The 21,738-nt window shown below is 40.6% G+C and overlaps 1 protein-coding gene across 3 annotated transcripts; it reads right to left on the reverse strand.

Moving 5' to 3' along the window:
- Positions 1-2,223: 2,223 nt before the first annotated feature.
- ccdc138 (coiled-coil domain containing 138) lies at positions 2,224-20,975 on the reverse strand. Of its 3 annotated transcripts, none has more exons than XM_079357774.1 (16): positions 20,584-20,974; positions 19,742-19,781; positions 19,550-19,640; positions 19,359-19,450; positions 18,883-19,046; positions 18,608-18,745; positions 17,867-17,986; positions 17,265-17,342; positions 17,027-17,146; positions 16,305-16,457; positions 16,082-16,198; positions 14,884-15,073; positions 10,109-10,282; positions 6,332-6,470; positions 2,510-5,518; positions 2,224-2,447 (listed from the first exon to the last, which is right to left on the reverse strand). In XM_079357774.1, exons 1-15 carry the CDS (start codon positions 20,662-20,664, stop codon positions 5,374-5,376), a joined length of 1,842 nt encoding a protein of 613 aa, XP_079213900.1. In that variant the 5' UTR covers positions 20,665-20,974; the 3' UTR covers positions 2,224-2,447; positions 2,510-5,373. The 3 variants fall into 3 exon arrangements, with proteins under 3 accessions (XP_079213900.1, XP_079213899.1, XP_079213901.1); XM_079357773.1 differs by having other exon boundaries at positions 19,359-19,453; positions 20,584-20,973; XM_079357775.1 differs by lacking the exons at positions 2,224-2,447; positions 2,510-5,518; positions 6,332-6,470; positions 10,109-10,282 and adding an exon at positions 13,035-13,190 and having other exon boundaries at positions 19,359-19,453; positions 20,584-20,975.
- Between the last annotated feature and the right edge of the window lie 763 nt (positions 20,976-21,738).

Below are 21,738 nucleotides of genomic sequence, written 5' to 3' on the forward strand. Positions count from 1 at the left end.
TCAAAAATTAAAGAGTGGTGGATTTCGCCCTAAGTTCTGTGACCACGTTGAAGCTTTGTGTGCCAGGAAGCTTGTGGTCTGCCTTGTTTGTAGCTCTCTTCCTGTTTCCTCATTAGTTGAAAGTTAGGTTTAGAATTAGATAGCATTTCCAATATGGTTACTGCCATTGTGCTGCTTTGTAACATCTCTGTCAGTTACATCTCAGGGAGGTTGTTGCTCCAGTACTGTCAGACTGAGATGTAGTTGGTCGTCTCTTAACCAGTGGGCTGGGGGTTCGAACCCAAGCTCCTAAAGTCACTTGTCAAAGTCTTTGGGCAAGACACTAAACCCTAGGTTAAATGTGTAAAACTGGATTAGTTAATACTGATAGACACTTCACTGAAAAAGGCAAGGACTGGTTTTAATGTATATTATTTCATTTTATTGTGTATACTTTATTAATCCCTGAGGGGGGAATTGTGGTTTACACTGTTATTCTCGAGTCATGCTTCTCACACACAGGCCTGAAATTATTCACAAGCATGATCTGGGGACATGCATTAATGGAGAGATGTCAGAGTGCAGCAGCTGCCACCACTGGAAGTGCACTATGAGCTGGTGGGGGTTCGGTGCCTTGCTCAAGGGCACCTCTGCAGTGCTCGAGAAGTGGTCTGGCACTTCTTCAGCTACCAGACCAACCTCCATATTTTGGTCCGCATCGGGACCAAAACCGGCGACTCTCCAGTTCTCTCCGGACTGAGCTACTGCTGCCTTTTACAGTACTTCTTTACTGAGAGTTAGACAGGACTGTTTATAATTAGAAGTTGTGTATAGCACTTAGCTAGTTTAATACACAGTCATGAATGATATTAATTTTATCTTTAAATAATCACAGGCTGTATAATAGGTGAGTTTCCCTTAAATATCAAGCAAGTCCTTTTGAACCAATATGAAGGACACAATCGACATAAAGTTAGAAAAGGTCTGCTATTCAGTGAAGTTCAATAACATTTTAATCTGAAAGCTGTTAAATGGACAATAAAAAACTTGTAAAGCAATGACAAAGTTTAAGTTTTCATTTACCAGCCAATATTCAATTTCCATAGAAATAAAATAAATGGTTGGACAAAACCAAGCACGAACATCTGTGGACAATTCGGGGAGGAAATCCTGCATCAATTTGGAGAAACACCAAGTTTTGAAAAAATGGTGCTAGTAGATCAGGATTGACACTTCATTTAGCAAATACAATCATTCAATCATCAGATGTAAGCCTCTTAGTCCACGATAATGAGGGAAAAGCCGAATAAAAGAAGTTAAAACAAACAGGCATTTGGACATATGAACCTTTCCTGCCTATACCATAAATATCTCCTGACAGCTGCTTCCACTCAAAGCTCCTTTACACACTCCCTCATTTACAGGCAGGTATATTACCAGACCCTGCAAGTGCTTATTGCCTTACTCAAGCAGCATATTTATGCATATTGCGGCTGGTGGAAATAATTTACATTTGGTGGTCTGCCATGTCAAATCACTGATTGACTTGACTTTATGGCTGTGCTGAAGTGGAACCACTAATGTTTCCCCCCTGCCAGCTTCCTCCGACATACCAAATAACATTTTAATGAGGTTTACCAGCGAGACCAGAGCAGGGCCACTCTTTGGGTAATTTTCAGAATTTTTGGTCCGCTGAAAAACCCCAAACATAAATCAAGAACAGTGTTTAAAGCTGTGTGGGTGATACTGTGCAGGGCAGATTGGCAGATTGAAACCCTGTTATGCCAACTGCAGTGCAGATCAGACAGAACTGAAGTCAGGAAAGTAAATAAATCAGGCTCCTGATAGTTTCCTGTAGTGTGCATAAAGGCATTAAAACCATGATAAAGACATATATTGCACTTCAAAGCCAGAGTATCAATCCTATATGCTTAAAGAAGACCTTAGATTTTATAGATCCTTCCTGCTTTAATTCAGGTCTCTTATAATAAAAAAATGTTTAGTTTGTAAAACATTAGATAATCTCAATCCATATGCCCAGTATATCCAAGTCTAATTGATCAAAAATGCACAGCTTTTCTTTCTTTTTTAGATCCCTTATGTGTTCCTTCATTGACACCAAGGGACGGTGTGTTCAGTCATAACCCTGAAAGTCAAAATGTGAAAGTAGAAAAAGAAAAAAAGGCTTTCTCCAAGAACTTTTGACTGTATATGACAAACGATTGAACAAGAGAAAAAAACAAGTGAATTTACAATTTTTATTCTCGTCTTCTCAGAGGTATTCCTAATCAAGGCCCGATCGATACAGGATTTTTGGAGCAGATACCGACATCGATATTGGGAAGAGAAAAAAAACCATATATATTGGCCTGTATGTTTCTTTGATCAATGTTCCATCTGTAGATACAGATTTAAAAAAAATCTATACACATTTCTTGTGTTGACACCCCAAATAAAGTTATCAAATACTTGTGGAAAAGATATACAAAATAATGTAGACAAGATGGTCACTCAACTGGGAAGTACCTACGTACATACAAAATGTGTCCCCTCCTGACACTCTGGAGAGTAACAACGCTTGTCCTAATCCATTAAGCACACTTAGCTGGTGACAGCAAGAAAGAGAAATGTTAGTATAATACAATTAAACTCAAATTAAATAGTTTTCTACTGGTGAATAAATCTTGTAATATCGGCACAAATCTGCAATCAGATTCGCCGATCGCTGGATATGCTGATAGCCTTTATTATCAGCTTGTCGATTCATCAGAGTGCTCTATTTCTAACGTTAGTCACAGAAAAAATAAATAAATTCTGTGGATGAGCTGTTAAAATCTTTGGAACTGAATCACGTCAAATTGATGACAGATTTCCTTTAATGTGGGAAAATACAAATGTCTGTCAGGTCAAAGAGCCAAAGTCAAGTTTTGCCAAATAAAGAGATGAGGTGTTAGAGAGAGAAAGAAATAACTGCCTCCACAGTGACTTCCAGTTTGCAGTCAATAGAACGAATGCTGAAGAAACAGTCAAAGATCATATGGCCAGAGTAAGACCTTATGAACAACATAACATCTGCCTTGAAGTGACAGAAGAAAAACAGATGTTTGATCTCTGAGTTGGCCTTGCACATGCACTCTGGGTGGATTATAAAAACTAGTGGTCAAAGACTTCACATGGCCACAGGCCAAGTATGTCCAAGCATTGATCATAACACCGAATGTTTTCATTTTGACATCCTGCATAAACAACAAAGTCAGTAACGATAGAAAAGAAAATATAAACGCTTCTTTCTTACACAGCACAAATATGATCTCCTCTTTCATCCATTACAGTAAGGTCATTTGCTTATGGCTGTTAAAGTTGATGCCCTTGTGAAAATGTCAGCAAGAAGAAAAGTTGGTAAACTCAGTAGGATGGAGGGGGATTTTTCTGTTCTGGTCTTTAATATCTCTGCCTCTGCAATTAAGCCCCACCTGCAGTTAGGTTTACCATTTTACTACAGCGCAATCATTTTTTAAAGTGCCATTAAAGAATAGTTTCCCAGTCAGTTTGTATATAAATAGAACTTTAACATTGTTCTTGGATGTGCTCTGGCTCTTACCTCTTAAAAAGAGAAGTGGTTGGAAACCAAAGTCATTTAGAGTATTAACATTCCATATCATTAAGTGGGATAAACTATAGACTCCAGCTCACGACTGAACCTCACAGCTCAACGAAGGATGTGTGATCCAATAGCTTCCAAACAAAAGTTCCAGATATGCAGTGAATGCATTTGACCTTAACTCTAATGATGTTTTTAATATGTAGTTAGCAGTTTAATACAGTTTCCTTTTCTGCAGTCATTTTCCCAGCAAAGATATTTGTTGATGATTAATGCATCCAAGAAAAGGCCTTCAACCAAACACAGGAGTAGCTGCATCAGCTAGGTTAGAGTATTAAACATCCCTTTCCCCCTTTCAAAGGAACTTTACTTAAAGATCTCATGTCATGGCAGTTTGGTGTCGTTTAAAAGACCTTTTTTTGGTATGCATCAAGTAGTTGATGAAAGGATATGCAAGAAACATGGTTCATCTCGATGTATCTCAGGAGGCTTTTGTCATTATGAAAACCACTTAAATGACGGGTCACTGGAAGCCTTGCGATTAGTGCTCATGGCCCATGTTTGCAGTCTTTTTTACTGTGTGTACTTCAGGTTTTTATTGAGTAAGGAACCTACATTTCTTATTCACTTTATAATGCAGCTATCAAATTGTCCCTTATATCTTACAGTGGGTGTATTATGGACCTCCTGTTTTTATTGTAAGGCACACATACATGCAATTGAACATTTTAAAAACACATTTATTGTATTTTTTACATGAGTTTGTTTGAATACCTGGTACCAAGCAGGTGGTTTTGTCAGGTTTGGTTATTTAATTGTCCTCCGAGCAGTGGAGTGTGATTTTTTTTGTCTTGTTTCATTATTATGTGGGAGTAGTCTACAGATGGAAACTAGAGGCTTGTATCTTCTTCATCTTTTAATTTTTCTTTGTATCATTGTACATTATTTATTTTATTCATCAGGGGACAGTGTGCAGAGGCTTAGCCCTCAAAAGTGGACAGCCCAGGTTCGAGTCTGACCTGTGGCTCCTTTGCTACGTTGTTCCCCACTCCCATTGCCCCCCCCCCCAAAATTCTCTCATCACTACATATGAACTATTATATGAACACCGTTTCACACGAATGAAAGCATGTAGTCAATTTAGGAATTTGGAGGCTGCAAGGGCCTAAGAAATACTCAATTCAGTGTTTTGAAACTCAAACCAGCCAAGCATTTCCAAGTGATTTTCAGCAGGAGTGTTTTAAATATCTGCTCTAATTGTTCCAGTCCTTCCAATCTCCTCCATCGACCAACACCAGCAGTGAGTCCCATGCTGAGACCATTACTCCCTGCAACCCACCCATGCTGTGGAACCAACAAAATAAGACACATTTATAAAAAACATATGGATTCCAGCATCTCATAATCATATCACATCTTGATATATAACCTTGAAATAGTTGTGTTTGTTGTATTTAGAAGTTTGACTGTCACCTCTCTTCCTCAGGGCACATCAGACACACATTAAGACCACTGGTGAGAACGACACGTAGGAGGAAAAAAAAAAAAGGTTTGATCACTGAAAGGACACAGAAGGTCACGAAGTCTAAACACAAAGACAAAAGGACTACAAAAACATGTCACAATATAATTAAGGATGTAAGTTTGCATATGTTATTTGAGATAGAGCAGGATGGATGTGTGGATTTTATTTGATAAGCAGATGTAAGTAAAGGCAAATCACTGAGTTACTGAAATACTAAGAATTTTACGGTTTACGCCAGCGAGCCCGTTTTATTTTAGAGCCCTGAGGGTCAGCATGCGGATGTGTGTGATTGAAGGTTGTGGAGGATGGACTTCAGGTTCAGACGGAGGAAGGTGTGAGTGCGGTTGGTGTCGTTATAAAGTTCTTGTATCTGGAGGTGGAGGGAAGAAATGTCAAACAGACGACGGTTCTTCCTGGATAAAAGCAGAGAAATAGAACACAACAACCCATCAGTCAAAAGTCATGACTAATGCAAAGTAACTCATCACACTCTAAGAGACCAGAGAACTTTGGATAGACTTTCAATATCTATTTTTTTTATTTAACGGACTGAACCTTTTTTTATTTAAGATTCGATAAAGAAGGCCTAAAAGAACGCACGATTGCATGGTCATGTACTATATGTCAAATGTGCAAAAAGTCGACTGATATTCACACATCTGTTTAATGATCTTAATTTGTACGGTTTGAGTTGACTCAAAACAAATGTTAAAAGTACCAATGATAGTATCTCTGTGCAACATAACAAAAAAAAAAAAGAATGAGTCAGTATAACATTGGGCCTTCTTGTGTTTTGTGAACAGCATTTCTTAACTAACACAAACACAATACACAGCCGTATTAAGAACCGCTGCTGTTGAACCTGAGCTCCTCTGTATACTTCCTAAAGAACAAGTTACTTAACTAACTGGCTTCACTGCTTCTGTGGTACTTTTCCTTTTTTTTTTCTCATGGAACAGAAGTTGTTGAGATATTTTTTTCTGCAGTGACCTGACTAATAAGAACACAGCAAAAATGCAAGTGATCGACATGTGGGCAGCACTATTACATCTCTGAAATGGGAAACGATGGGGAGATGACGCGTACTAAATCATCACAGGCCGGGATTCGAACCAGAGACCAGTGTATGAAGAACTTTACCCGTGTAGATGGGGCGCCTGCTGTGCCGACGGCGCTGAACTAGCTACCCATGTGCAGAAATGTGGATCACCGTGCATTTTGTCTACCTGATGTTGGAGAGCTTTTGCAGAAGAATGGAGAGCTTCTCCAGCGACGGGAGCTCCAAACGAGGGCTTTTAAGAATCTTGGAGGTTGTGTGGAAAAACTCCTCACAGCTACATGCTTCCAGGAAGGGCTTTAAGTAGCCTGTGAGCAAACAAACACGAGCAGAGCAGAGGGGCAGGATATTATCGAAACAATGCCTGTAATTAACAACACATTCCTATTCAATGTGACAACTTTGGAAGGGATGGGAATTATCAAACGTCACTTCGCTTCGCCATATTTTCCAGATTTGCATAGAAATGAGAACTACATGGACGCAAAGAACAGATGATTAAAACACTTCACAGTCAAACTGGGCTCGACAGCGATACAGATGCTGCTCATAGTCACTCTGAAGATGGTAATTGAAAGAGCTTCCATATTGTCACTCTTAACTCTGACCTTCCTTTTATCAAACACAAACCTCTCACACAAGCCCACATGAAGCACAGAGATGGCAACAGCATCAATACGCCCAGATGGAAACTGCACATTCTTTAAATCGATAAAAAACAAATGTGGACCTCGTGAAATCCTAAAATTAGTCGGTTCCTAGTAAACAAAACATTTGTTTCTGCTAAAGACACATTCCTGCTGCTTCAGAAACTAACTCTCCACTGGCTTAGGCCACGCACAAGGAGGAGGGAATAGAATCGGCGCCTCGGATGGACTCTTTTGGCTGGCATCGAATCACAGCAGAAGATTGGCCGGAGAAGAACAGGATCAGGTTCAGATCAGAAAGGAGAAGACGGGTACAAACCGATCATGTGAGAGGTAAAAGGCTGGAAACTACAGTTGGTCATACTTATTCCAGGCATATCATCACCTTAGCCCAAGGTTATAAAACTAGTATGATGTATAAGGCATGAACGAGCCTTTTCATCCCCGGTTTTCAAGTCCAAGTCCAGACACTGTGAGACTTTCCTTTGGTGTCAGGCAAACAGCGACGGGTCACTGCTGCAGCACCAAGGTTTAAAACGAGGCTTTGGGGAAACTACATCATAGCATTTGGAAAGAAACACAAGAGGGTGAAACGTTTCTACTTTGAATTTTGGTCATCACCCACACCAGCCACAATGAGTCGACGTTATTGGTTTTTTCTGTTACGTCTCTTAGAGGAGTTTCCATGAGCATCTGATGGCGCCACGTAGGGGGTTCATTTTAAAAGTAAGGCAAAGACCTGGTGTGTCTCGTCACGCAGATGCTGCATGGTGACTTGTAATTTTCTATGAAACGTCAAGGGATGTGACGACGCACCAATCATCGAGCAACACGGGAATGTGAACGGAAACAAACAGTGTTTGGTGTCATGTCCGCTCAGAGTAGTCGGACACATCAGCTATCAGCTTCGATACCCATCTGTAATGCATTTCAACAAGCTGCGTCTGTTCAAAAAGATTTCAACATGATGTTTCAGTTGAAACGAATGATTGGACTATAAAGTTTGAAAGGTGACATACTGTAGGGGGCGTCGATGATAGTCATTCTAAGCAGGTTAGAAGGAGCTGAATTTAGTGTGTTACACTGTGGGATCTTCAAAAACGAGGCCTGTTCTTTTATTTGCAACAATAAAGAAAGTCTGAAGTTGTGATTTTTGTAATGGTATGGTCATTATCCAAAATACACGTGTATTGGGAGACATATGACATCGTAACCTTTGTATCATGATAGATATCGTATTGTGAGGTTGTTGGGAATGCCCTGCGCTACTGAGCAGCAGACATGAGCCACAGACGCCAACACTGTTTCTGAGCGTGTGTTCGTGGACTTGGGCGTACTGAGTCGGTCAACTTTGCTCTTTTTTTTTTTCCCTTTTTTTTTAATTCATAAAAGTCAATTTAACTGGAAGTGTTTGCTCACAGGTAGCACATGACTGAAGTCAAGAAAAGCAGCATGTTGTTGCTGTTTGGACACAGACGTCATTTGCGCTTTGGTGTTTTGGGTACCAGCTCTTATTTTGTTTAACTGGCAGCCTTCAGTAGAAACCTTTCTGCCCCTGGTCCTCACCCCCTTCCCTCATTACGGCTTGTAAAACATGGTAATTAGCAAGTCTTGCTAGATTTACAGCCCCCTTCAAACACACAAATGTACGTACACACGGCTCCAGCTCCGGTCGTCTGGTGTATGTCTCTGCTGTATGTAAGCACACACCAGGCCTAAATGACATGGCTCATAACCCTTTCCGAACTGGCCCTTCTATGCTAACACGCTGCAGCTGTTGGTCAATCTTTTGTCTTCCTATAAACGAGCCAAGAGGTGGTGGAAGTCCAAGGTTTTATGACCGTCGTTTCCAGATCTAATCCCGGGCCTTTATGTTTGATTGATGTGAGCTCAGTTACCTATCACATGTGGTTTTTGTGGGAGGATGATATGGGGTGATATCGCAGGAGGAGCCGCTATAAATCAAAGTAAATAGTGATAGAAAAGACAGACTATAAATCTGGGCAAGAAGAGCAATCACAGCTTCTTTCAAGGCTATCTCAACTATGAACAATTTCCTACACAAAGTCCTGTGTAGGAGCTTTCGAGTGTTGAGCGCTCAAGTGGCGAGTTTCTGTGTCAGCAGGGAATATGAATAAATACATCAATTCAGATAATCGTTTTCAATTCTGAAAAGCAAATCGGTGCTTTAAAAAATTAACCAAAATGTAGCAAACTGGTTGCTTAAAGCTACTGTGATTAGCATTTACCAGTAATATAAGTCAATCTTGTTGACCCCTCTGGACTAAGTGGTGGTCTCGGTTTTTTTTGGTGATCTTGTCCTGTACACATCCTGCTGTCTTTTAAGTCCTCCACATAACTCACTGTGAGTATTTAAGGAAAAGGATAAACTTTGTTGATCCCCCAATGGGGGAAATGTGGCTGTTACAGCAGCTCCAAAAAAAACAAAAACGGTAAAACAGGTAATATAAACAGCATCAATAGCAATTGTACTTGTCTTAAACAAAGAGGGGAAGGGGAAGCTATGGCTCTGTTGGTTGGAAGGTCGAGGGTTTGATCCCAAGTTGCTGCTCCTGCTTCGTTTGCGGTGTATGAACGTGTGTGTACTTCTGACGGACACTTTACATAGCAGCCTTTGCTAACAGTAGATTCATGGAAGTGAATGTGTAGATGTGACCTGTGGTTTGCAAGTGCTTTGAGTAGCCAAATGACTAGAAAAGCACTTTACAAGCTTAAGTCCATTTACTGAAGTTTTAAAGACAAATGTTGGGCCTTACTGAAAACCTTAAATCTTAAAGAAACTTTAAGTCAACCTAGAAACAGCTACAACGTGCCTCCTTGCAGCCCCTCCCTCAGTATGCATCACAATTACAGTATCCTTAATACCATCAAAAAGGATGACTGGTTAAGACAAATTCAACCCCTTGTACAGTGTGTGCCGTTATTGACCGTATTATTTTAACCAGACAGGAAACATTTTTATTTCTGCTGTCAAAATGGGCATTTTAACATGAGTGCGAGTTCTGCAGCCTGCCAGAAACCAGTCAATGTGACATCACAACCATCACACTCCATTTCTTCTTCTCTTGAAGCTTAAAGAAACTAATCATTGAAAAAAATATATTTTTAAAATTATTTTACAGATCAACTCTTTCAGTATGATAGATGCACTCAATGCATTTACGTTAACTTTCAAATTGTAGTTAAAAAATACAATGTAGTCCAATATATGGACACTTGGTGTGAAATCTATGGAAATAATTACTTATAAGACCTGAAGTAATATAAAGCTTACTTACAGGACGGCTGAGTTAGCTCCATTAGGATATCAACAGGTTTGTGTAGACCTCCACGACCACCCCGAAGCATGGACATCAGCTCACACACTCCGTCGTAGTGAATAAAAAGGCCTCGACTCTCCTCAGACATCAGCTCTGTGTGGAGAGAGTCCAGAGCCAGGGCCAGAACATCAGCTGCAGACAGGACAGAAAGACATACTGTAGATAGTGTTCAGTCGTATCCTGACATTCACTCTTTGACACATATTATTAGATTAGATTGGATTGAAAATCTTTATTAATCCCCAGCAGAGAAACTAATTTTCCACATGGTCAATTCAAACACCCTACTAACAGTATGGACAATACAGTAAGACACAGTACACAACCAGTCAATAAATAACACACAACACTGAAACTATTTAAGATATCATTCACAGCCATGGATTAAAATGTTACATTACAACGTAAAATGTTCATTAAGATATCTGACTGCTGCCAGAACAAAGGACTTCTTAAGTCGTTCAGTCGAACACTAAGGCTTCACTAGTCGCTCATTGAAGGAGTCCATTAAAACACTGATGGCCTTCAAAGAGCAGAAGAATTTGTTCCTCGTTCTTTCCTAAGAAAGTAACTTCAAGTGTGTCTGGGGTAAAACCGATCACAGATCCAGACTCAGGTATCCAATAATGAACCTTTTATCATAAAGGACTATTGTTAAAATACTGTACAAGCTAAAACATACTGGCGATAAGATAAAGAGGCGTAGATAAAAGACCAGAGTGTTTCCTATCTTTCTTCTTCTATCTCCATCAATGAACTTTGGTATTACAGCCTGCCATCCCTCTGTAATCACTTTCAGAGTCCAGAACCTTTTCTGCCAGACATCTCAAACATTATCATCAGTGATCACCTCAGATAGTTCTGAGAATCTCTCAAGTTCTGAGAAAATTCTTAACAAATGTCCAGCAGTGCTGGATTTACACGACCTGACATGGGATAAAAGCTTTCTTTATGATTTTGGACTGAGTTCGGTTAGCCCCATCCAGAATGGTATCTATTATGTGTAAAAAAAAGTCGAGCAAGTATGAGGGAATGAAACTTCTCTCCATTATACTCAATCTGGTTTCACGTCAATCCAGAGGAAGAAAGAACGCAAACCTGGGGAGCAGATTGACAAGAGGATAGTCTGGAGAGACATACTGAGAGCCCTGGAGCATAAAGAGCAGATGGAAGGTTGATTCAGAGGTAGGTTTCACAACATATGTCAGGATATATATGCTGAACCCGCAGAGAGCACCAAGATTTATAGTGTGGTAGCCCAGGGAACGAGATATGGATGACGCTGAAAGCTTTCTGCCATTTTCAAATATTTGAATGAGTCAGACTAAGAACCTGAAGGCTGGCTGCTCTGTAAAGGCAAATGAACTCTGGAAAGAAAACAAAACAGTAAGACTGACATAAGTAGAAGACCAAGTACTGGTTTTAAACGGACCACTACAAGAGGTAAGATGGGGCTGTAACACAAACTTTTTTTCATTTTTTTTTTCAAATGGTATTACCAACTTGCTAATCCTTAGCAAGGAGACCATATTTAAAACCTTAGTATACACGGTTTTTCAAAGGAAAGCTTGTCAGCTGCCTTCTCCTTGATGCAGATTCTTGCTGGGTTAAACATGTGCAACTGCTGATAATCAAACCCTCTTTTTTTTTCCCGAGCTGCAGCAGAGCACAGAGGGGTTTTTTTTTTTTTTCCTCACACATCAGCTCCTCATTGTGACTGATTAGGATGTTTGTCTGCACTTTTCCAAACTTGTATAAACATGTCTTTTCTCCCCAACACAGCTACGAGCTTGCCTGGACTGCAAAACTTGTGATGCACATCGACCGTGATACAAAAATAGTTCCTTCGCTCATAAACTGTGCACCCTTTGTAGTGTGATGTATTAAACAGTGATGACTGCCCGGAAGCCAAGGATCATGATGCTAGCATAGGTGCTGTTTATTCCAGGTGAGGAGACCCCAGTTTAGTATTTTATCATACTAACATTGACTAAAATATAAACTAAAGCTCCAAACACAAAGTGGAACTTGTGTGGATGGGAAAGATGATATCAAATGTCAAACTAGTTATAGTGTCTGAAAGGACAGAAGTGACCCCTCCGTTATTGTAACATTGATAAGCTTATATTAATACTATGTCATGTTTTATTGGTACAAAATTAAGGTAGGCAGGAGTATTGGAAAGCATAGCAGATTTCATTGGTGCAAGAAGTCCCACTTTGTAAATACCTTTTTTTCCATGTCACAGCATGCATTAGAATTGTTTTGTAAAATATTCCACGGATCCCCAAACTATGGTTTGTGGACCCCTGGGGGTCCTGGGACCCTGCTTTGAGAATCGCTGCTTTAGGGAACAAGAGTGTGTGTAACAGGTTTAGGAAACACTGTTCTACATTTGTGGACATAATTCAGCAAGTGGCCGACTAAAAAAATGAAATTTGAAGGAGGTCTTACCGAAAAAACAAAAACACCACCAAGTGGTTCTCAAGATACTTCATCTGTGGATTATGAGCATTTGTGTGAAAATTCTTCTTCATAAGTGATTATAACAGTTTGAATTTGATCAAAAAGTGATCCTGTTGGGATCATTTATACAACATGGTCATCTTACTAAAGTCTTGAGGATGAGTGATGTCATTTTGAGACATCTAAAACCAACATATTAGTGTTGCACTAAATCTGCAGCTATATATTCTGTAAATGTATGTAACTGATGGAGAACACAAAGAGGACGATATTATTATACATACACGAGATACATCATCGCCGTTTCACTTCAAACCAAAATAAAGCATTTGCTTAGAGTCTTTAAGCTGCAAGTTAATAAAAGCACTTTACAGCAAAAAAAATCATTTGTTTAGTAAGACAATGTTTTTTTTTTTTACAATATTTAAACTGAGCTGTTTTCAGGATGCACAATGAGGTCATCATTTTGGATTTGTATGTGAAGGACAGTTCATAGAAGTACACCTCCTGCAGACTACAGTGAAGTCTCTCGTCATTCCCTTATAGTTCTGAAGTCTTCGCACTGGCTCACTGTCTGTCAAAAAACTGATTTTAAAATACAGCTGCTGGTTTAAAAGGTTTAGGACCAAAATACAAAAGTGACATTCTGATTAACTTCGACTGTCTGTCCCAGGAGTCAGAACCAAACATGGAGATGCAGCGTTCAGTTTCTATGTTCCGTATATCTGGAACAAACTCCCAGAAAAACTACAGGTCTGCTGAAACTCTCAGCTCTTTTAAATCGAGGTTAAAGACTCACCTGTTTACAGCTGCCTTTAATCAAAAAATCTAAATACATTTATTTTAATACAATTTTAAATCTTTAATCCTTTTTTAATTATTACTTTATATTTAACAGCTTTCTCTTATTGAATTTCAATTGATTTTTCATAATTTAATATATTGTATAGTTGCTGACGTGCCAAATTAATACTCTTGCCTTGTCATAACCGCTAAACTTTGTAAGGGAAAATGTAAACTAAAGGGCTTCCACATCCTGACCCAGCGATTAGGAATCATTACAGTGTTTTCTATCGTCTTGCTCAGGTCATACAGAATCATCACTTTACATTCTGAGTGTTTCAGAACCACTCGTACTTTTGCTAACAGTAGATTCAACTTTGTCTTCGGGAGGAAACTCAGTTCCATGTATTAGCGATCCTCCTGCTGTTTTCATGTCTTCACACCGACACAGGTGAGATGCCGGCACAGAGGGAGGTGATAATGAACAACACATGTACCACTCAGGATGTCAAAAGCTGATCATATTTCTAACCGACAACTTCAAATAAGCTCCTTTGTCTTTCTTACAACTTCAATGTGTTAAACTGAGAACCTCTCTTTTTCAATTATCTAAATTAGCATTCCTGTTTTTTTATTTTTATTTTGATGGTGTTATGACTTTAATAAGAGACAGGACAGTGGACAGAGTCAGAAACTGGGGGGAGAGGGAGTGGGGATGACATGTGGGAAAAGAGCCACAGGTCGCCTGCTTGGCGGACCACGGCGTCTGTACATGGAGCACACGAACAAACCACAAGGCTACTGTCGCCTCGAGGATTACCCTTTTATCACTATTGTTTATTTTTTCTATCTGAATTTAAAACTTTGACAGGCACTTTTTCATAAACATTTTTTTTGAAGTATTCCTTTGTAGAGCCCACTTGGCTCGGTACAAAAGAGCGAGAGAACATATAATATTTTGATTTCAATCTCTAACTTCAATGATTTCTCCTTCCCTCTCTTAATGGGTTTGAAGCGCTCTGCTACTGCTTAATGTCAGCTGTCTTCTCTTAGCAAATCAAAACATTTCGCTCTTAATTGCGTCTTCTCAGTCCTGGAAGCTGGACGTGGATAAATGAAACGCGTCAGAGATCTATGGTTTCCCATCACAGAGGATTAACTGTGCCATCTGTGGGAGCTCAGGTCCCAACATTTAAATTTGCAAATCATTTGGAGATATCCTGTTTTGAAAATGTGGCACAAATTGCTTCCTTCGGTTTTAAGTTAAGTTAACTCAGAAACACTTCAGGTTTTGGATTGCTGGCTGGATTAAAAACAAACATTTAATGACGTCACTTTATTGACCCAGTGCAGTGTCTTTAGATAAAACCGATTAAAAAGCATGCATTAGTATTAAAGCCATAATAAACCCCTGCATGCTGATCAAAGTCCATTGTTAAAAATCTTTCTGTTGTGGTGTATACATGCGTGATCAGTATGAATACCTTGTGTGACAGTGCGGAGGACGATGAGGGCAGAGAGGATGCGTGTGTGGCGACAGGGTTCGGGTCCAGCTGCAGTCACACTGCAGGACTTGGGCGGGTCCGGATCGTCAGAGTCCGACACGGTGAACTGAGCTGACGGCTTTGACACTTGCTCTCCAATCCGCCGCAGAGTGGCAGACAGTGCTCCGCGCTGTGAAAACACACACACACACACACACACACACACACACACACACACACACACACACACACACAGACAGACACACTCATGTGAACTTCTTATTGCTCAACATTTACAAGTCTGGCTGCACTCAGTTACTGGTGTTATATAACTGTGAAGAATCCTGAAGTGCCTACAACGTTCTTCATCAAACATCAGTGTGGAAGATACAAGGTCAGTCTGACAGGGAGCCTGCAGGCTTCTCCAAATAACTGATGTGGCCAATAAATCGATTTGGCAGGCCCCATTTAGCCGGACTGGAGAAGAAGAGGCTGGAGATGGAAAATTGCGGGCCAGGGGCAAGTGGTCAAAGCTAGGGCACAATTCATGGTAGGGACTGGGAGGCTGGCAATGAGCTAAAGCTGCAGTGCAGCGCAAAGGAAATTAATAAACAGAGAGGATATCCCCTGCACGAAGAGCATGTTTAGCGAGCTGTCTCTTTTTAATTCTTCTGCATGAGGCTGTGAAAGCAGGAGCTTAAACACTGTGGGTGGTTGCAGATCACAAGAATTCACAGTCTTGTTTACGCACGACATACAAGCTCAATCCCCCCCCCCCCCCGTGTTCTTTCTTTAAATCACAGAAAATGTGCTGCCAGTCAAAATAGGTGCTGCTAAAAATGGCAGCTATCGAGAAAAAAAAGGAATTTCTCCGATTAGAAGTCTCTTTCCATTAAACGCTGCCACGTGGGAGATCATGTGTTTGCTGACAAAAAGCATCGACATTTTTAAACGGAAGCACCCTAAAGAGTATCTAAGAGTTTTCAGCTACATTCAAGCTGACTTAGAGGGCGACATTACACACACTTCTTCCTGATTGTTGTTAACTCAGAAACTCGCCTGCATCCTAAAAATCCAGATATTTTAAGAAAGCTTCACACAGTTTCCACCTCTCACATCAGATGTATTCTACTCTTCCTGTCATCCTGCAGCGTGCCCTTCATCCCTTGCTGCATGAATAATAGTATCATCTCTTTACCAGTGGACTGCTGTCCATGTGTCTCAAGGCCCAGTGGATGAGACGAAGGAGGTTGAGGAGGAGTTCGGCTTCTGATGGAGGAGTGTGATGAAGCTGGTCTGCTAATAAAGGCAGCCCCTGAAGAACATCAAAATAACCAATGACTTTGATCACAACGCCACACTCGTGACGAGTCTCGTTTAATTGCTGGTCCCCTTTCGTAGCCGCTGGATGACTCTACTACCTTTAGGCATCTCTCGTTGAGCACGACCTCTGGAGGCAGACGCTGGTCCACGCCTCTCCCGTTGTTTCTCGCCGCCGATGAGAAGGAGCGTCCGTCAAGCACCCAGTCCAGGAGGAGGGCGAGCAGCTTTGTTGACGTGTGACCGGAGCCGCGCTGAAAGACGAAGAAGTCAAAATGTGCAAGGTTTGCTTTTACCTCAACACGCTTTATCTGTCAGTGTCATGTCTGGATCTAACTTCTGATGCTGAGGGGTCAATAATAATAAATAAATAAATAATAATAATGATAAAAAATAAATTAAAAAAACCGCACTGGAATGAATTGAGATATGTGATCAAAATTCAGCCATCAAAACACAGGTATATTCAGAACAAGCGTGTGGACCACATTAGAACTGGGATTTCACTGTGGAGAGTCAAGGTGTTTTGATAACACGGTGAAATCGTGGTGCTATAGAACAAAAAGTTTGACTCAATCTGGGAATCAGGAAAGAGAAAGAAAAAATCTTCCTTTGAAGGAAAAGTGTCGCTCAACTCCACCGATGATTCATGTTCAACTTCAAGTGTTGACTGGCAGGAGTGGATGTGTTTGAATGAGTATGTCTAACAATGCTAAATGATGTGCAAAGAATTTATAAACAAACACATTTGAAGTAAATGACGTGTTTATGGGGAAATCACACTGCAACAAACAACAACACAGGCACGGGGTGGTTTCAGTACCTTGTTGCTGGGGTTTCCAGAGGCGGCACTTTTCTCCTTCCCGGATGGTTTGGTGCACTCTGCGCTCTTCACATTTGCTCTCTGACGTGCTCTGGGTGCTGTGCTGTGCTCATGTTTCCTCTGAAGCCCAACATGTGAAATATGTTTGAAAATGTCAAACAATTTCGGCGAACGTGCTCGACGCCAGTCATAAAGTAACACAAATGGGGATGTGTGCATGTGGGTCAAACGTCCTCACCTGAAGGTTGTCCAGTCGAGCCTGCACCCTCTTCGACTGACTCTCCAACTTCTCATTTTGTTTGCTGACCTCTTGCAGCTGTTGATTTAAAAACGTTCCACGTTAATTTGCTGTAAAGTCCACTGTTTGGAAAATGTTTTCCTAAATCCTTTAATTCCTTGCAGATAATAAAAAAGGGATTCCTCTCGGGCATGGAACGTCGTTGTTGTTATGTCACAGCGCCCTCATGTGGTCAACAGTACTAACTGTGTGCTTATTCTCAAACCAAAAGGTACTGGAAGATTTGATTTGATCAGTTTTTAAGACATAAAATTGAAGTTACATGATTGCTGTGTGATTGTTGGAACATTGTGTAAATATCATGATTGGTCACTCCGGCACAATGTCTTCTCAAAACAAACAGAACAAGCATTCAGTTCAGCTCGAACGCAAGTCATAAAACATTTTAAAAAAGCAATGATACAATTAAAATTTCAAATAATAATTCACTTTAAATACGATGACACTAAAACACATCAGTCCTTAACTTTACATATTGTTCTACTTGTGTAGTCCAACCTTTGGGAGTACCAATGATACACATCAGACATGTAAACACTGACCTGTTTCTTCATGTTGTCGTTTAAGTCCTTGATGGTGTCGAAGCTGGACTTCAGCCTCTTGTTCTCCTTGCTCCGCTCTCGCAGAAGGTCCTGCAGCTGGCTCACCTCTTGCTGGTGTTTCTGGTGACGTAGAACTTTCAGGCTCACGTCAAATGAAGGAATCATCTGATTCGTTACGCTGACTTGATTTTGCTTCGCGTTTCGGCATTTGGGTTTTGCGGCCACCTCTCGACGTTGAAAAAATGCGGAAGAGCAAAATCCCGCAGTTCGTCGAGGATGTGATTTAATTTTACGAACAACATGCGTGATCTATAGTTAGGCGCGTAGCTGACCTGATTGACAGGAGGAGCGCGATGCTGCAGTTTGTGCAGACTGATGAGCATCCACAGCCCCGTGCAGTGACAGATGGAGGACGTCACTTAGTCTCAGTCCATCAATATTTACAGTCTATGGTTTTGTTTAAAAAAAAACATCAGATGCAGCTGTTTTTATTCACTTCTCGAAAGTTCATTAAATGTACCTGAGAAGTCTGAAAATGACAACCTACAGTGTCTAAAAGCATCAGTTTACACCCATACAAAATGCAGAATAACGTCAAGTTTCACAGCAGAATGATGAGATATAAAGTGGAATATTAAGTTCACATATCAAGCTGTATGGCTGCTTGTATGATGTAGAGCAATAGAGTGGACACTAGGTTCAAGGTTGAATGTGACTACATGAAGCCCATGTGTGTCTGACCTCCTTTACAGCAAGTATGCCAGACTGTAACATCTCCTCCAGACTGGCCTTCTTCCTGAGAGCCTCCTCCTGTTGCTCCAGTCTCCTCTCTCGCTCCTGCAGCTCCCTCTCCCAAAGCTGCTGGCCTCGCCGCTCTGCCTGTTTCCACACAGGAAACACAATACACACAATCATCGACTGCATGTTAAGTTGGTGTTCGGTTTTTAAGCTTTGTTTCCCAAAAAGCGGGTTTTACTGATAAACCTTCATCACCGAGGTGCAGCGCTCTCTCTCACCCTCAGCTGTCCAGAGATGGTCACCATCTCCTGATACACCTCTGCCAGATTTAAGGAAGAGGAGCGGCTCGAGGCAGGGAGTCGGTACGCTCGCAGAAACTTGTCATTGGTCTCAGTTTCCTGGGACCCAGGGCTGCCATCCAGGCAGGAGGGCAAGGTCACATCTGGACGAACAGAGGGATGAAGAGTTTAATGTAAAGGCTTTGGGAAAGGAAAAAAAACCAACACACAAGATAGTTGTGCCCTAATGAAAGGTTTAACGCCTCGTGAAGAACCTCCTCGTCCCACTCATGCCTGTGTATCCTACTGATAGGTTACATCACCTACCCTATGGCCCTGAGTTGCCCCAGCATTGCAATCTTTAACAGACGCAGGCATGATATAAATAATCCCAGATCTGTCTTATTTTCTATCTGCTAAAAAAGGTTCCCGCATGGATGGTTTAGAAAGCACAACCCATGGCCACACATACACACCTGTTTCTGTTAACAGCGCCTGAGAGTCCTGGATGTGGGCGGCGGTGAAGTCCTCGCTGACGTCTTCATTGCTTCCAAGTGAAAGACGGTCACTGCTAAAACATAGAAAGGACGACATCTTATAATCAAGGCCGAACACTCGTCACAAACATGGACAATACTATTCGTAAAAGTGTTTGCGTTAAACTTACTGGTCCGGATGGTGTGTCACTGCTTTGAACAGCTCATGTAAAGCTTCACTGTAACCTTTCATGTTTCTGATTGGGCGTCTTTGTACTGCCTCTAAGAAAGGGAAAGAACAATTTTAATTTGCAATATAGTGCAGGAAACACTGAAGAGAAACATTGCTGTAATATGAACATGGGGAGAAGAAGTGCACTTACCATAACGTGCTCCTGAGTTAATGTCTTCTGATGGGGGTAACTAAAATCACAAAAACAACTGGATTTATAACAACCTGTCAAAAGTGGTTGTTCACTCCAGGCTCCTTGACCTCATAGATTAGTCTTGGTGGGTCAATGTGGCTCGACCTTGATAATATCTTTTGGGTTAGAGTTATAACATGCAGAGACTTTGGAAGTGTCTGGCAGTTATGTTTGAGCATGACACTGAAACACAAGTGTGATGTTGAATCATGTCTCAATGAGTGGGCCTTCTGAGTCTAAGGAGTCTTATTGTGTGGACTCAAGTCTTGATCATTTCCTCGACAAATAGGATCGTGTGTGTGTGTGTGTGTGTGTGTGTGTGTCATGTCTCAACATAGTGTTAACTTGAATTTTCCCTCCTGTGATTAATAAATAATATCTCCTTGTCCATTGGAGCTGAGTAATACAACTGTACAATGGAAAGGTGATTTATCTGTGACTGCTAGGATTGAGGTTTACAAGCTTTGTTGGCCCATTATAATATTTAGAACTTATGACAAATGTGTAAAAAAAATTAAAAAAAAATTAAAATCCATGAAAGAAAGTTCGCCAGTCTAAGTTTGACGTTTTTGTTGTGGTCCAGTCTGATGTGAGGTAACCATGAGGACAGATAATTCAACTAAAACATGTTTATTACGGTATGAAACAATGACAGGTTGCATTGACATTAAATACAGGATAATGGTCCCACAATTGAACCACTAAAGGAACATGTGCATGCTCGACAGATTGATTTGCTCCAAGGTGGTAACAATAAGGATAGTAAGTTTGTCTTGTTTAAGTTGAAGTTAATGTCAAACCTGTTTCTTCCGCTCCACATATTTCTGCATGAACTTGTCGACTCTACCAGCAGTGTCGTCGTGTTTGCGCTGCAGATTCATAGCTCAGTGTAAATGGGCAAATGCTATCATGTTACTACTGTTTTGAATCGTTGTTCCTCCTTTTAGATAGCTCTAGCGTCAAGGTAAAGGTAACACTTTGTAAAACACACGACACTTCCGGTTAAGACTTTCAAATTAAACGTATCAAAGGGAATATGTCTCGTGTTTTAGGATTCGACATACCTTTTCTTTTGAAATTTCATTTCCGGTTTCACTTACTCAATTAAGTAACTTTATGGATTTGCTTGTCTTGAAGCAGCTCTAGGCAACTAAAACAAATCCAAATTTGGCGGATGGATTATCACGTGACAGGCAGCGCCCTCTTGTGGAGGGAGAAGCCGATCAGACCTGCAGTTTACAGACGCACATGGTAAAGCCCAGCTAAACTATCAGCACCTTTCAGAGGCAAGGCAAAGAATGGTTTCTATGCCGGATTTTGTCAATGTTCAAAGGACACGATAGAGTAGTTATGATACTGAATAAATTAATCATATACTTCCCAACTACCTACTACTACCTGAACAACACAAAAACATGTTGCACTTGATTATACACAATTTTTGTAAACTTTGACTTATAATATAAAATCCTCTCTTTTGTTTTTATTTATTTACTTTATCACAGCAGAGTTCTGCACAGTCAGGTAGTCTATGTGTATTTTTTGCCATGCCAATAAAAACCTTTGAATGTGCTGAATCTTATAACTTGCCCAATTGTGATGCAGCTAAAACGTCCATCTCGAGTAAAAACCCTGCAATAGTTTAGCTGTAATGCTTGTTTACACTTTAATCTTTGAAGTCAAAAAACGGCTGCATTTCTAACAAAGGCTAGCCTATAAAACATTCATTTGCATTTTCTCTATGGCATTTGGGTTATTAAGAGGAAACAAATGAGCTTATTAACCTCAAGTTAAAATGTGGCATTTAATATCAAAAGGTCAATCAAGGTATTTCATTTGGTCTGAAAGTTGCATTGGAGTGAGTTAAACAAATGAACACATTTTATCCAATTTCAGTTGTGAATGTCCTGAGGGGAATGTCCACTTCTTATTTCTGAGGCTGACTGATGAAGAGG

The sequence above is a fragment of the Symphodus melops genome (assembly GCF_947650265.1).
Source record: "Symphodus melops genome assembly, chromosome: 12".
Classification (NCBI taxonomy): domain Eukaryota; kingdom Metazoa; phylum Chordata; class Actinopteri; order Labriformes; family Labridae; genus Symphodus; species Symphodus melops.

What these genes read in the sequence shown, in the direction of transcription:
- ccdc138 (XM_079357773.1), bottom strand. Translation starts at nt 20,664, where the DNA reads ATGAATCTGCAGCGCAAACACGACGACACTGCTGGTAGAGTCGACAAG. An exon ending in CCATCTCTGGACAGCTGAGG is followed by an intron (nt 18,746 to 18,882) that starts GTGAGAGAGAGC and finishes GTGTGGAAACAG; the next exon opens with GCAGAGCGGCGAGGCCAGCA. An exon ending in ACGACAACATGAAGAAACAG is followed by an intron (nt 17,343 to 17,866) that starts GTCAGTGTTTAC and finishes TTAAATCAACAG; the next exon opens with CTGCAAGAGGTCAGCAAACA.